Source organism: Zea mays, chromosome 8, assembly GCF_902167145.1.
Source record: "Zea mays cultivar B73 chromosome 8, Zm-B73-REFERENCE-NAM-5.0, whole genome shotgun sequence".
Taxonomy (NCBI): domain Eukaryota; kingdom Viridiplantae; phylum Streptophyta; class Magnoliopsida; order Poales; family Poaceae; genus Zea; species Zea mays.
The window spans coordinates 27,320,072-27,332,642 of record NC_050103.1 but is presented as its reverse complement, the minus strand read 5'-3'; the positions used below and the strand labels follow the sequence as shown (position 1 = coordinate 27,332,642).

Below are 12,571 nucleotides of genomic sequence, written 5' to 3'. Positions count from 1 at the left end.
ACTTAAAGTTTTGAAGACGGGTGAGGTTTTAGCGAAAAGAAATGGGAAAGAGGGGTAACGCCCGAATTTAGCGAGCGATAGAGAAAAGAAAAAATTCAACTCGAAATTCGGGGCGTCACAGTACCCTGGAACAGGGGTACCCCTTACTACAGTATGAAGGCGTGGTACCCGCGCGTCTATCTCTAGACGCATGATAAACAGCGCCCGACCCCACCACATGGACGACTCTGGGGCCGCCACGTGACCAGAGAAGGTAACATATACCATGATATCGTCAGTGGATCTGGACCCCCATGGGAAAGTGCCGAACCCCAGCATACATAGCCCGGACCTCCGGGTACGACCCAGGACCTCCATGTTCCCCCGGATGGGACCCGGACCCCTCTAAGTGAGGTCCGGGCCACCCACGGCAAGGTCTCGGAACGGAGAATACCCTAGCCTAGGTCAGGGACGTACAGGGGTCCGGCGCAGACACTTGTCAGGGCTTTGTCCAGTGCGCTTCCGCTCCCCGCTCAGGCGGAGACCTGATGTTGCCACGTGGCCTATTGCCCGTGACGTAAGCCAGCGGGCGGAGCCTGACATAAGGCCTCTGGGCCACGCGATCTCTACATTTATTACGGAAAAGACGCGCCGCCTGTCCGCCCTGCTGACAGGCGATGTGCCGCCTCGACATTTAATGTGCCCCGTCCACTCCGCTGGCAGGCGATGACCAGGCCACCCTACAGGCGGCGTGCCTGTCCAATCAGACAGCGGGCAGTATGCCCATACCGCCGCGCGCGCCATGGTCATCATGACTTGTACGTTGCCAGGGAAGCTTCTGCTACACGCCAATGCTACACAAGTAGCGGATATCGGGGCACAGGGAGATTGCACAAGGTGACTGGCATTAGTTGCTCCAAGTGTTACATCTGTTATGTTCCTGGGCCCACATGTCGGGGCTCAGCACTTTTGTACATGCCCCCTTGAGCTATAAAATGGGAGGTATGCAACGTTACTACGCAGACCGAACTTAGACTTAGACTCTCAGCTCTTAAGCTTTCACAGCAATCCAACACACAGTGGAGTAGGGTATTACGCTCCGGTGGCCTGAACCACTCTAAATCCTCGCATGTTCCTGAGTTCATCGTTCATCTACCAACAGGCAAAACGCTTAAGCCCCCTCCTCATCTTAGGATTTAGGGCGGGTGCACTCCGCCACCCGACCGAAGAATTCCCTCTCCGACATACACCTTTGGGCATCTTATGATTCATTGGAAGATATCACTGATCAAGTTCACTGTATCTTTATTTATAGCAATTATTTGAGAATACAAACTTGAATTTAATAGACATAAGTCAGGTCACATAAGAAAGAATTATAATTGGTGTATATCCATGCAATGGTTCTTCCTAGAGATGGCAATGGGCCCCGATCCCCGATCTCCACGGGGAATTCTTCCATTAGGGGATGGAGTAGTTTTTTCCGCGGGGTTGTAAACAGGGAAAAAATTCTCCCCCATTTTGGTAAACGGGGACGGTGCGGGGATCCGTTAAACTTATATGTGACAATGTTTTTATGTAATAGTTCATGATTAAAATAAATAATTACCTTGTCAAGAGATCACTCATTGTACAAATATGTTTATTTTAGTGTACACATAATGGTTTTTTATATCTGACAATATGTATAAGTGACAATGTTTTGCATTAATATCAAAGGAAGTACGTTCTAATTATAATTTAAGTGGGGACGGGAATCCTCGACAAGGATTTGTCCCTGCGAGGAATGGGGATGGGGAAGAAATGTCCCCAACAAGCATTCGTGGGGATTCCCACGGGAAATTATTCCGTCACAGGGACGGAGATGGGAAGCTAAAACCTGACGGGGAATTCCCCGTTGCCATCCCTAGTACTTCTTTTGAAGCTTTCATAAGGTTGAAGAACTTTTGAACATATAGCATAGGAAGATCCTTAGACTCTAGTTCAAACTCCGACCATATAAAGCATCAAGCATCTCGTCCATTCTATTATGGTCTGCCATATCATGTTCTTCAACTTTTACATGTTGATGTTGTGACTCGCCATAGTGCACACACATATTATAACTTGTCACAAAACCAAACTGCAAAGGTCCATTGACAGTCTTATCTTTTCATGACATAGATAATAGAAACACTTGCTACATTGATACCTTACAATATCAACGATTGACAAAGACACTGCATGAGCGATAAGTTTATGAGTCTTGACCATCCACTTTTTCAAAAAAAGCCCTATTATAACTTCAACCATCATACATCCATCAACGATCGTCACTTATATTTGATCCTTAGAACAAGAACGACCGACATAACGTGAATTTATTACGACCATACGGAGGTCGAACATGATTTCAGCAGCATGGCCACATTGTTCTCTATCTCATGCACAAATGTAGTGCAATGGAGAACAACAAGATTATGACGTTGAAATCTCACTCGAACTCGTGGCTCATCATAAATATCACATTGTTGGTCGCTTTGAGACCGCAGAAAAAGAGACAATTTCAAAACAACATATCTTACGTATGAGATGCATGTAAGACATACCGATAGAAATAGGTGACATGTACGTTTTGAGATCCTATCAATATTTTACCGTATTTATAAAGTCTTATAATATTGTATTTTATTTTAATACTAGTGGTTATTACGAATAAAATAATAAAAATTAATTAGCTATAAAATAACCATTACTAGTGGTCCTTCTTTGCAAGCGTGCAAGCAAATCATCTGGTCCATTAGATTATGATCCAACCATAAAAACAACCATGGTTTGTTAGGAATTTTTTTATAAAGATTACTAAGCTGGTGGTGGAAGAGTTTAAGTGTTAAATGTGACCTACGATTGGATCTCGATCTAATAGACCAGATAGTTTGTTTGCACGCTTGTAAAGAAAGACCGCTTGCATAGCAGTCGTTGCCAATAGAAATATACAGTAATTATTAAATCAAGTATATAACAATCAACATTTCTTAGCTTGTTAATCTTAGATTTTATGGATGGACGATAAAATTATACTCATTTTGTTTTTTGTTTTGATGGGTGTGGAAGCAGGAGCGTAGAAGAGACGAGTCAGACATAATCGGGGCGAAGACGGACGGGGACTGCGCTGGGGCGCCGCTTGAGACGAGGCAGACCGCAGACGTACGCGGGGCGGCAAACGCAAACAACACAGACGCCCGCAGGCGTGCGGTGGTGGCGGCGGCATGGGGCAAGCGCGGGTGGTGGCACGGAGAAGGGGCATGGCGGCGACAGCGGGCACAGGTGAGAAGTGACAGCGAGCAAGAGCGAGAGACGGAGAGAAAATAGAAAGAGCACATGGACGGTGCCGTGTTCTGTTGGGAATTGGGATACAAGCTCGTTATGTCAAGCACATGCACAGTAAACAAGACCTTGAGCTCAGTGGATAATGCCGCCGGCGCCCCAGAGGAAGGTGCCTATGGCGAAGGTGCGCTTCTGGTGGACTGTGCCGGCGACGGGCAGGCCATACTCGGAGAGGAGGCGGTCGAGCTGCCACTCGGGCATGGCCTCGTAGTCCTCCCGGCTGTGCCTCGGGTAGTGCAGCGGCATCTGGAAGTAGCTCCCGCACCCGCCCGGCGCCTCCTGCTTGCTCTGCAGGTCCCTGATCTCCCCGCCGCCGTACCTCGCCGCCATCGTCTCCATGACTCTAGTATATATATGTATCGCCGGCCGACTGACTGCTGGAGTGGAGGCTCTGGCTGGCTGGCTGGCGGTGGTCGGCGTCTTTTATTTATAGTGGGTGCAGCGTGCCTCCGTCCCCCAATGTTTAATTAGTTTGCATTGTGTACAAATGTGGATTGCTTTACTTCAATTCATAATTGGTCCTATATGAGATACAAACTCTGTAATTATTGTGGCTACTTCAATGATTCATATAGAGCAAAAATCATCTTTGCATGCATACATTGCCCGAAACAAAACAAGAAAAAAAACTTTATAATATAGTACTAGCAAAAAAGAGAAAGATCTGGATCAGCTGGTCCATAAAAACGGCCAAGAAAGGTAGCAGCAACCGAAAGGGGTCCGGGGTGCTACTACCTGTCTAGTAGTACCGGCCGCCGTGCTGCACCTGCACCTGCACCTGCACGCTAAGTTTGCATCGAATAAAATATGCCGACCGTCCAGCCAATCGGTTGCGCTCTGCGCCAGCCGTCCACGGCGACCGGCGAGAAGACGCAACGAACCAGAAGCAGCAGCGACGACGGCGCGCGACGCGACCAGTGGACCACCACGGTGCGGTGCCTTTTTGGCGACACGGAGGGCCCATGAGAGGCCACGACACACACAAAACCGCTCGGTTGCAACAAGGATGTGCACGGGACCAGCCATGATTGCTTTGGTGTAACGGGAATAACAGTGGAGCAGGTCACACGATGACGAGTGTATTCTTTTCAGTTTTATACATTTTTTTACTAGACTCGTCGTAGCAATTACAAATATATGACATACTATTTGGTTATCCATGTCTTGCTACGATTTCTATATTCATAATATTAACGGTATCTATTTTTTAATACACAAACAAAAATGTATTTAAGTGGTTTGAAGTTAAGCTTGGGAGAGAGACGGTTAGTAGGGTTTGGACCCTAGATTTTGCGCTTATTTTTTGTATTTTTTCTAAAGAAATTCCACTTAAATATTGTAAAGACATAACACCATTAATTTTTTTTAAAAAAAAACTTTAATCGCTCGACTTATTCAAATGTCACAAACTTGCACAACGGAGTCATAAACCTAGGCTTGCTGTGTTCTTCGTATTTTATTTTACTGCTCAACAGGCAACTATAGCTGTTTTTCAAGAGAAAAGGAAGCACTTTTAGGGTAGATTACACAACGGGAACAAAAAAAAGAACACGTTTGAACAGGATGTAGGCGATTACAAAACTATCTCGACAGGTGCAAGCTTGTGAGTAGTTCAGTATTTGCAGCCTCTGCAGGGGTGATTAACATACATAGAGCACTCACTAACACTTGACTGCCCCAAAAAGGATTAACCTGCAGAGTGTGTCGACTTTACAATGCTGCATCAGCAGACTACCATCTCCTTCTCCTTTGTAGAGTGTGTCGACTTGGGTCCTTTTGATCAGATAAGGCCAGGTTCTCCTCCAACCCTTGGAGGCGACGTCGCCGCCATTATGCCGCTCCTGCTCTTGCGGCCCGGTCTCCACGTCCTTGTTCGTCTCCAGAACCACACCTGCGGTTGTGAATGCACCCGGACAGGTATAGGGATCGGACAACCCATTACCCATGGCTGCTATGCTAGCCCACTGTGGGGTGGACTACTACTGAGCGTTGTGGTGTCCTTCTGATGAAGACAAGCACATATGGTCAGAGCGCTCCGAGGTTTGCAGAATGCAGGGTCCAAGTTCCTTTGATTGGAATTAGCAGCAAAAGAACCACAAAACGAATCATTGTAAGTAGACAGCACAAATCTCACATGTTTGTCTCCTATATTATGAGTACCGTTTTGCAATTTGCAACTGGTTTCACAACTATTTTCAACCATTTTTGTGTATTCGTTAGTTTCATAAATATGGAAAAAGATAAAATCTGACTCGATCATTTTTGTTTTGTTTTTGTGTTTGTTTTTGTTTTATATTGTAATACCATTTTCGATGGGTTTCACACCTAATTGTAAGAAACCAATTAAACAAAATGTCATCGATTGCAAGAAAAAAATAAAATCTTACACACCAAAAAATGAGCACAAAGTTAAATTAGTTTAGGACCATACAACTCGCTTGGAGACGTTTAGGGTTTAGGACATAGGTATACTTGCCTCAAATAGAACCGCCAGTGGGAAGATCCATTTCCACTGGTCTCTCGCGCTGGTGATACTGAAAAATACCAGTAAAAATGGGTTATGAACCGTCTCTATAGAGCTTCTTTATACTAGTGTCAGGAATCCACCCTCTATAGTAAAAGACCCCAGACTCACTTATCAACTCTACTAATCTTCTTTAATCAACCCAAGTCAATCCTAGTCAAATCCACCATTGATCCAACAAAGTATCCCCCAAGAAGTATTCCTCTAACTCTCAAAGGGTTTATATTGATCTTGTAGATGGAATTGAAGACCCAACCCCAATTTCATTCCTTCAACTCCAAAATCCCATTTTCAGCGTCCTCCTAGACCGCCCATTGGCCTAGCTGGTCATATGCTTTATCGCTAAGTCAAGAGAATTGGTTGGGTGAGTTGTCTTATTCTCCTACTCATTGGTCCCACATGTCAGCACGATTTGTGACCATTCAATAGCTAGTTCAACAACCACTGGCCCATCTTTCTCATTCTTACCATCTCCCTCTCTCTAAAGTGAAGAACACATATGGACTAGAGAGAGAAAAATAAGAGAAGGAAGGGGAAAATCAAAGAATAGAAAGAAGGAAGGTCAATAATGCAATAACTCAATAGAATATCAAGGTCCTCACCTCCATCTCAATTCTCGGGTGAGTTGAAGAAGCTCCCTTCTTAAGCTTCTTGAAAACTTCTCCAAACCCTAATCCTTGATTTTCTCCATGCATGGATGAATGAAGAATGATACTAGATGCTCCATGATCTTAAGTGTCACAACAGGAATCCAGGTAATTTCCGTCGGCCAAGAACCGACGGGAATTAGCCTTATACCGACGGGAATAACTAATTCCCGTCGGTTTTGGGTTAATTCCCATTGGTTCTTGGTCAATGGCAATCCCTGGACGGGGTTTAGATAATTTTCGTCGGCTGATCGATGATGGGAATTAATTAATTCCCGTCGGCTTACTGTAGCCGATGGGGATTAGTTAATTCCCGTCGGCCAATAATTCCCATCGGCTTGGCCACCGGCCCATGGGAATTAATTAATTCCTATCGACTATATAACTCCCTTCAACTTAGATTTTGGATGACGGGAATTAATTAGATAATTCCCGCCGGCTTGGCCACCGACCCATGTGAATTAATTAATTCTCGTCGGTCGCATAACTCTTGTCAGCTTAGACCCTGGCCGACGAGAATTAATTAAATAGTTCCCGTTGGCTAAGGGGCGACAGGAATTACTAGCTCAGCGCCCACCTCCAGTAACTCCCGTCGGCTATAGTCAAACTGATGGGAATTAACCTTTCCTGCTGCAAACCAGCACCATTTTAATATCAATTTTTAATATCAATTTCTCATCCAATTTCTACACAACAACACATATACAATACATATCACCAACACAACTCACAAACACCAAATATAGCTCAAAAACATCATATACAGCTTACAAACTTCACATTACAAGCATATAACCAATCACACACCTCATAAACTTCTCACATCTCCAATACAGCTCACATAACAATTTCAAACCACAAGTTCACATAACCATTTCAAACTACAAGTTCACATAACCTTTCAAACCACAAGTTCACATAACCTTTCAAACCACAAGTTCACCAACACAAATATCATTCAAATTTTAAAACAAACTACTCCATGGCCATCGTCATCCACAAGTTAAGAAACTAAGGCAACCGAAAGCACCATACTTAGGGATAACCACCATTTGGATGGTTTGAGTTTTGGCTGTTGCCGCCACTAGGAGGATGCTACGTAAAGAGGGACTCAACAACTCCAGTTCCTACGGGTTCAGACCCACTACCACCCGCTTCAGGCGTAGCCTATGCAAGAATGGAAATATCTACAAGTTAAATGCAAATATCAACAAGTTAAGTATACAAATGTTGAAAATCATCGAGAGTTATCAAACGTACATTACCTACAGGTGCAGATATATGTGTGGGGGTGTTGAACTATTGAGTCCCTGGTCCCTGATTAATGGATTATTGACTAAGTTAAGATACAATTCATGTTTTGCTACTACATTAACCAGATGAAATGCTAGATTAGAGAGTTATAAGAGAATTTACTAAGATTAATGTACCATAACTGGTATGGATGCAAACTAGCTCCATTCTGGCGATGGCAGAATGTTTGGTGTCATGCCCTCTAGCTGCATTGACTGTTGAACATATGTGTTACTATTGAAGATGTTTTATTGAAATATAAGAATTTAGAGTTCGCATCATCTATACTTACTTGATACATCGCTTGGTTATGTTGCAAGCAAGCCAACATAAATTCTCGTTGTTGTCTCATCTCCTCACACAACCTCATAATCTCTAACTCCTGCTCGTTAGGTCGATGAGAGCACGAGCTATGAGAACCTCGCTAATCAAATCCACGACCTCCTTGTAACAATTTATTGAGAATTCAAACTTGGACTTGATTGACATCAGTCGGGTCATGAATTCAAGAACAGTCACATCGGTGTGCCCGTGAAGAGGCTCTTCTAACATTTTGAGGAGGTCGAAGAACTTCTAAACCTCCGGTGTAGGTGAATCATGATGATCTAGGGCCAATTTAGGTTGTAGATCCTCAAGCACCTGGTCCATCCATCAACATATTCACCGTCATCAACTTCTACCTGCACCACTCGTTCAAGGTGTGACTCCCCGTGGAGATACCAGACCTTATAGCCTGGCACGAAACCGTACAGGCACAAGTGTAGTGTGACCTGTCTCTTATTGTGGCTCATCATATTTCTGCATTTGTTTTATGGACACCTAATATTGTCTATTTATGACAAATCAGCTACACGGTCCATAAACTCCTGAGTTTTGGCAAACCATTCACTTGGGTGGCACCCACCCTTCTTGAAGCCTTAATACATCAAATCACGACTATCACCCATTATTGCAGCTGTGTACGGGTAAGAAGTGTGCATGAGACATTCATGTTTTTACACATCACGACCGATATATATAGGTAATTGATAGGTCCTATACCCACCCAAGGATGTCCGCCAGAGTGTGGTATTCGTTACCACCATGATGTGCTTGAACGAAATTTCGGCAGCATAACTTTGCTACTCTCCACTGCACGCCCGGTTTGGTGTAGCAGAGAACAACAAGGTTACACAACCAAAATTTCGTACGAACACAACATGGTGGTCGCAAATACCACACTCCATCGGTCATCCTAAGGTTGTCCAGAAAAGGGACAATTCTGGACCGCCACACATAACATGTATGGTACATACATGTGATGCATCACGGTCCAAAACGGGTGCCACATGATTTTCGAAACCCTAACCGTGTGATGATCTGAATAAAGGGAGTACTATATACATAGTTGCAATAATAATATAATAGAATAAACACTTACATAATAGGACATTCATCAATTAAATATATTCGCAACATCAAATTATTTAATAACCAAAGTTACCCCTAATATAACTCACAACATAAGTTAACCATAACATAATAAAATTAAATTAACCCTAAGATATCATTATGCAACCATAAGATGATTAATATCATCAAATTAATCAATTCAAACTAATAAGATAAGTTAACCCTAACAATAAATAACATCAAATTAATTCAAGATATGTTACAGTAACTAATATCATGCATAAATTCACATTGATTAAAATTACCCTACCAAATCATAATATTACACTAATTCCAATCAAATGAGAGTTAACTCCCTTCTGCTATAAAAAACCGACCAAAATTAATAACAACTCCTACATGCATAAATTAACTCACGTGGACGACGACGAGGTGGGTGCAGAAGTTGGGCAAGGACACGACGAGCGAGCGACGAACGTCAAGGAGAGATGTAGCGAACTCTTGGTTGCCGAAGCATTGATCGGGCGACGCAGCGGCGGCTGGGCACCAAGGAGACAGTTGGGAGGGGCATGACACAGAGGAGACATCTGGATGGTGGCGAGGTGGGCGACGGTGGCAGCGTCAGTCGAGTAATGCACGCGGCGACGTGCAGTGGAACGGTGGGGACGCCACTCGGGAACAGTGGGGGCGAGGCCGGGGCACGACGGGGGTGGGGGCAAGGCGGGTGGAGAGGCGACGCTAAGTGAGAGAGAGGCACGCGACGGCTGGGGGAAGCGGTCGAGCAGACTCGGCTCCTTAAAATTAGCAATCCCGACCGGCCACCAAGTATGGCCAACGGGAGTTAGGGATCCACGTGTGGTTGGGCTCAGGCACACTTCTTAAAAACGTAATCCCCGTCGGCCACAACACAGAGCCAACGAGAGTTATTTCAAAAACATTATTGCCGTCGGCCAGTGAGCACTCCGACGGGAGTTATTTCTTCGCGGGGTTGGACACGTTTCTCAAAAAATGTAATCCATGTCGGCCGCACAACTTGGCCAACATGAGTTATTGCTTTGTGCGGAGCTAGGCTTGGGCACGCCTCTCAAAATACTAATCACTATCGGCACCTTGCTCGATCGATGAGAGTTAGCTTATTGCTGCCAGTCAACGTGTAAGGCCGACGTGGATTACATAACCCCCATCAGCTACAAATAAACCCTCAGAGATTATTTAATTCACGTCGATTATTTTGAAAACTGACGGGACTTAATTTAGCCGATAGGAATATTCAGAATTCCTGTTGTGTGTAAGCTAGAGTTCCTCCCTATCTCAACCATCTCAAGGGTCTCTCTCATGGAATTGCTTTGGTTTTTAAACAAAATCACTGGAAGACTTGAATCGATCATTTTTAACTTGGAAGCAAGGAAGAGAAAAGGTTGACCATGACCTTGGTGGCCCAACCTAGAAGCTAAACAACAAGCCAAACTCTGCCTAAAACTTATTTATCCCATAACCACCTATTAACCTGTATGGTATGCTTACAAATCTGTATTAACTACATGTTCCTAATTCGGAATACAACTCCAAGACCAAAGATCGAAGATGATCGACCTCATCAAGTCAAGGAAGGATCAGAGCCAAACTTGATCTCCAAATGTGTCAAGCTCTTCTTACCCTAATCTTTCTTACCACAACCTTTCCTTGCTTTAACCATCTCTCATAATAGGTGGCCAAAAAATGTCTACCAATTAGTATAAAAGAAAAAAAAGTATTATGGATTCTTGAACTAATTAGAAACCAAAAGCCCAACTCTAAACAAGACCTTCGACTTCCCTTTTCTTACTAATCTCGTGGACGAGATTCTTTTTAAGGGGTAGATTTTGTAACACCTCAAAATCATTGGTTTGGATCAAGGACAAATCTCCCAGAATTTTGAATTTAAAATATCTCGTAATGAAGATTTTTCTACCTCTGAAGCCATTTCTCCAAAATTTAAAAGGTCTTCTAATAAAATGTGGAAAAAATCTTACATGAATCTAGTTATCTCTTTACTAGAATATATATCTATATGCACTTTCTAAAACCAGTTATCTTAAAAGGAATACATATTTTTTCTATGGACTATAAATTCGAAAGCATCCGCATAAATGGATAAAATAATGTATATAACTATTTCATCCCATGCTGAGACTTTGATTGATGCATCTAATGTGTGTTTAAAACTCAGGATCAAATTTGAATTTGAAATTGAAATTTGAAAATAGAAAACAAAACAGAAAATAAAAAGGGAAGAGCAGGATCATGCCTGGGCCAAATCCTCTAAACCTCGTAGGCCGCTCGGCCAGCCGCCCAACTCGCCCGCGTCCCAGACTCGGCCGCTCAGATGCCACTGTCGCCTGCCCAGTGGGCCCCACATGTCAGCCTTTTGTCCAGAATATGCATTTGTGGGAATCGGTCACCGCCTCGTAGGCCATCCTCATCAGCTTCTCCTTCCCCGAATCAAGCGCGAGTAACAAACTAACAAAAAAAATCCTTAGAATCCGGGAGGGATTCGCTCGCCCGCACCAATCCCATCTGAAATCCTTCGTAGGTATATATGTGACCCAGGACTTCCTCATCCCACGAAGCCGCGACTGAAGCCGCCACCGGTGTACTGGGTGCTTCTCGCCGTGCTGTGTGACGAACATGCGACCGCCGCAGTTGATCCACGCGGGCATCACGGGTCCGCCTTCGGGGGTGTGCCGGGGAACTTCGCCAGATCGTTGGGAGCGTGCTAGGGTGGGTTGTGGAGCGTGGGCGACCGCGGGGCTACGAGAATTTGTCGCCGGACTTCATGAAGACAGCCAAGTCGCCCTTCGACGTGGACAACGTCACTGTCGCCACCAACCCAGGTGAACATCGACTGGAGCACCACCGTGGAGCCCTGCTTCCGCTGCCGTGTTGCGTTGATGGGAGCAGGAAGTCGTGGGGTCCATTGATATGGAAATCGACGACAGAGTATAGGACGGTGTAGGAGTTGGGCATATGACTGTAGATCTCGATAAGAACGACTGCGATTAGATGAGAGGATAACCTTTCGTGACATTGAATCATGACCGCAGATTGGTAGATCGGACAGCCAGGATAGGATACCGGTTCGATGAGTGGCTTGATGTAATCTGGGCCTTAGATCCGTGATCGGATGGCCTATAGCTTATGCACGTTGCCAGCCGCGACACTTTTCCGAAAGAGACCCTGGAGAAATCTTAAACTAACCCGTCATCCTCCTGTGGTGTAAGAATATTACACGAGTGTCCCTGGAATTTGCAAATAAACCCTTGGACTTATGTTTTTGATCTAAAAGTGGCCCTAAAAACTTGTTTAGTCCATAACTTCCACGTTATAACTC

At 44.4% G+C, this 12,571-nt stretch overlaps 1 protein-coding gene across 1 annotated transcript; it reads right to left on the bottom strand.

The window, feature by feature from the left end:
* Positions 1-3,318: 3,318 nt before the first annotated feature.
* On the bottom strand, positions 3,319-3,923 carry LOC100275754 (uncharacterized). The gene has a single exon (XM_008657564.4). It carries the CDS (start codon positions 3,682-3,684, stop codon positions 3,421-3,423), a length of 264 nt encoding a protein of 87 aa, XP_008655786.1. The 5' UTR covers positions 3,685-3,923; the 3' UTR covers positions 3,319-3,420.
* Positions 3,924-12,571: the final 8,648 nt, after the last annotated feature.

Coding starts and splice junctions, on each gene's coding strand:
- LOC100275754 (XM_008657564.4), bottom strand. CDS start 3,684: ATGGAGACGATGGCGGCGAGGTACGGCGGCGGGGAGATCAGGGACCTG.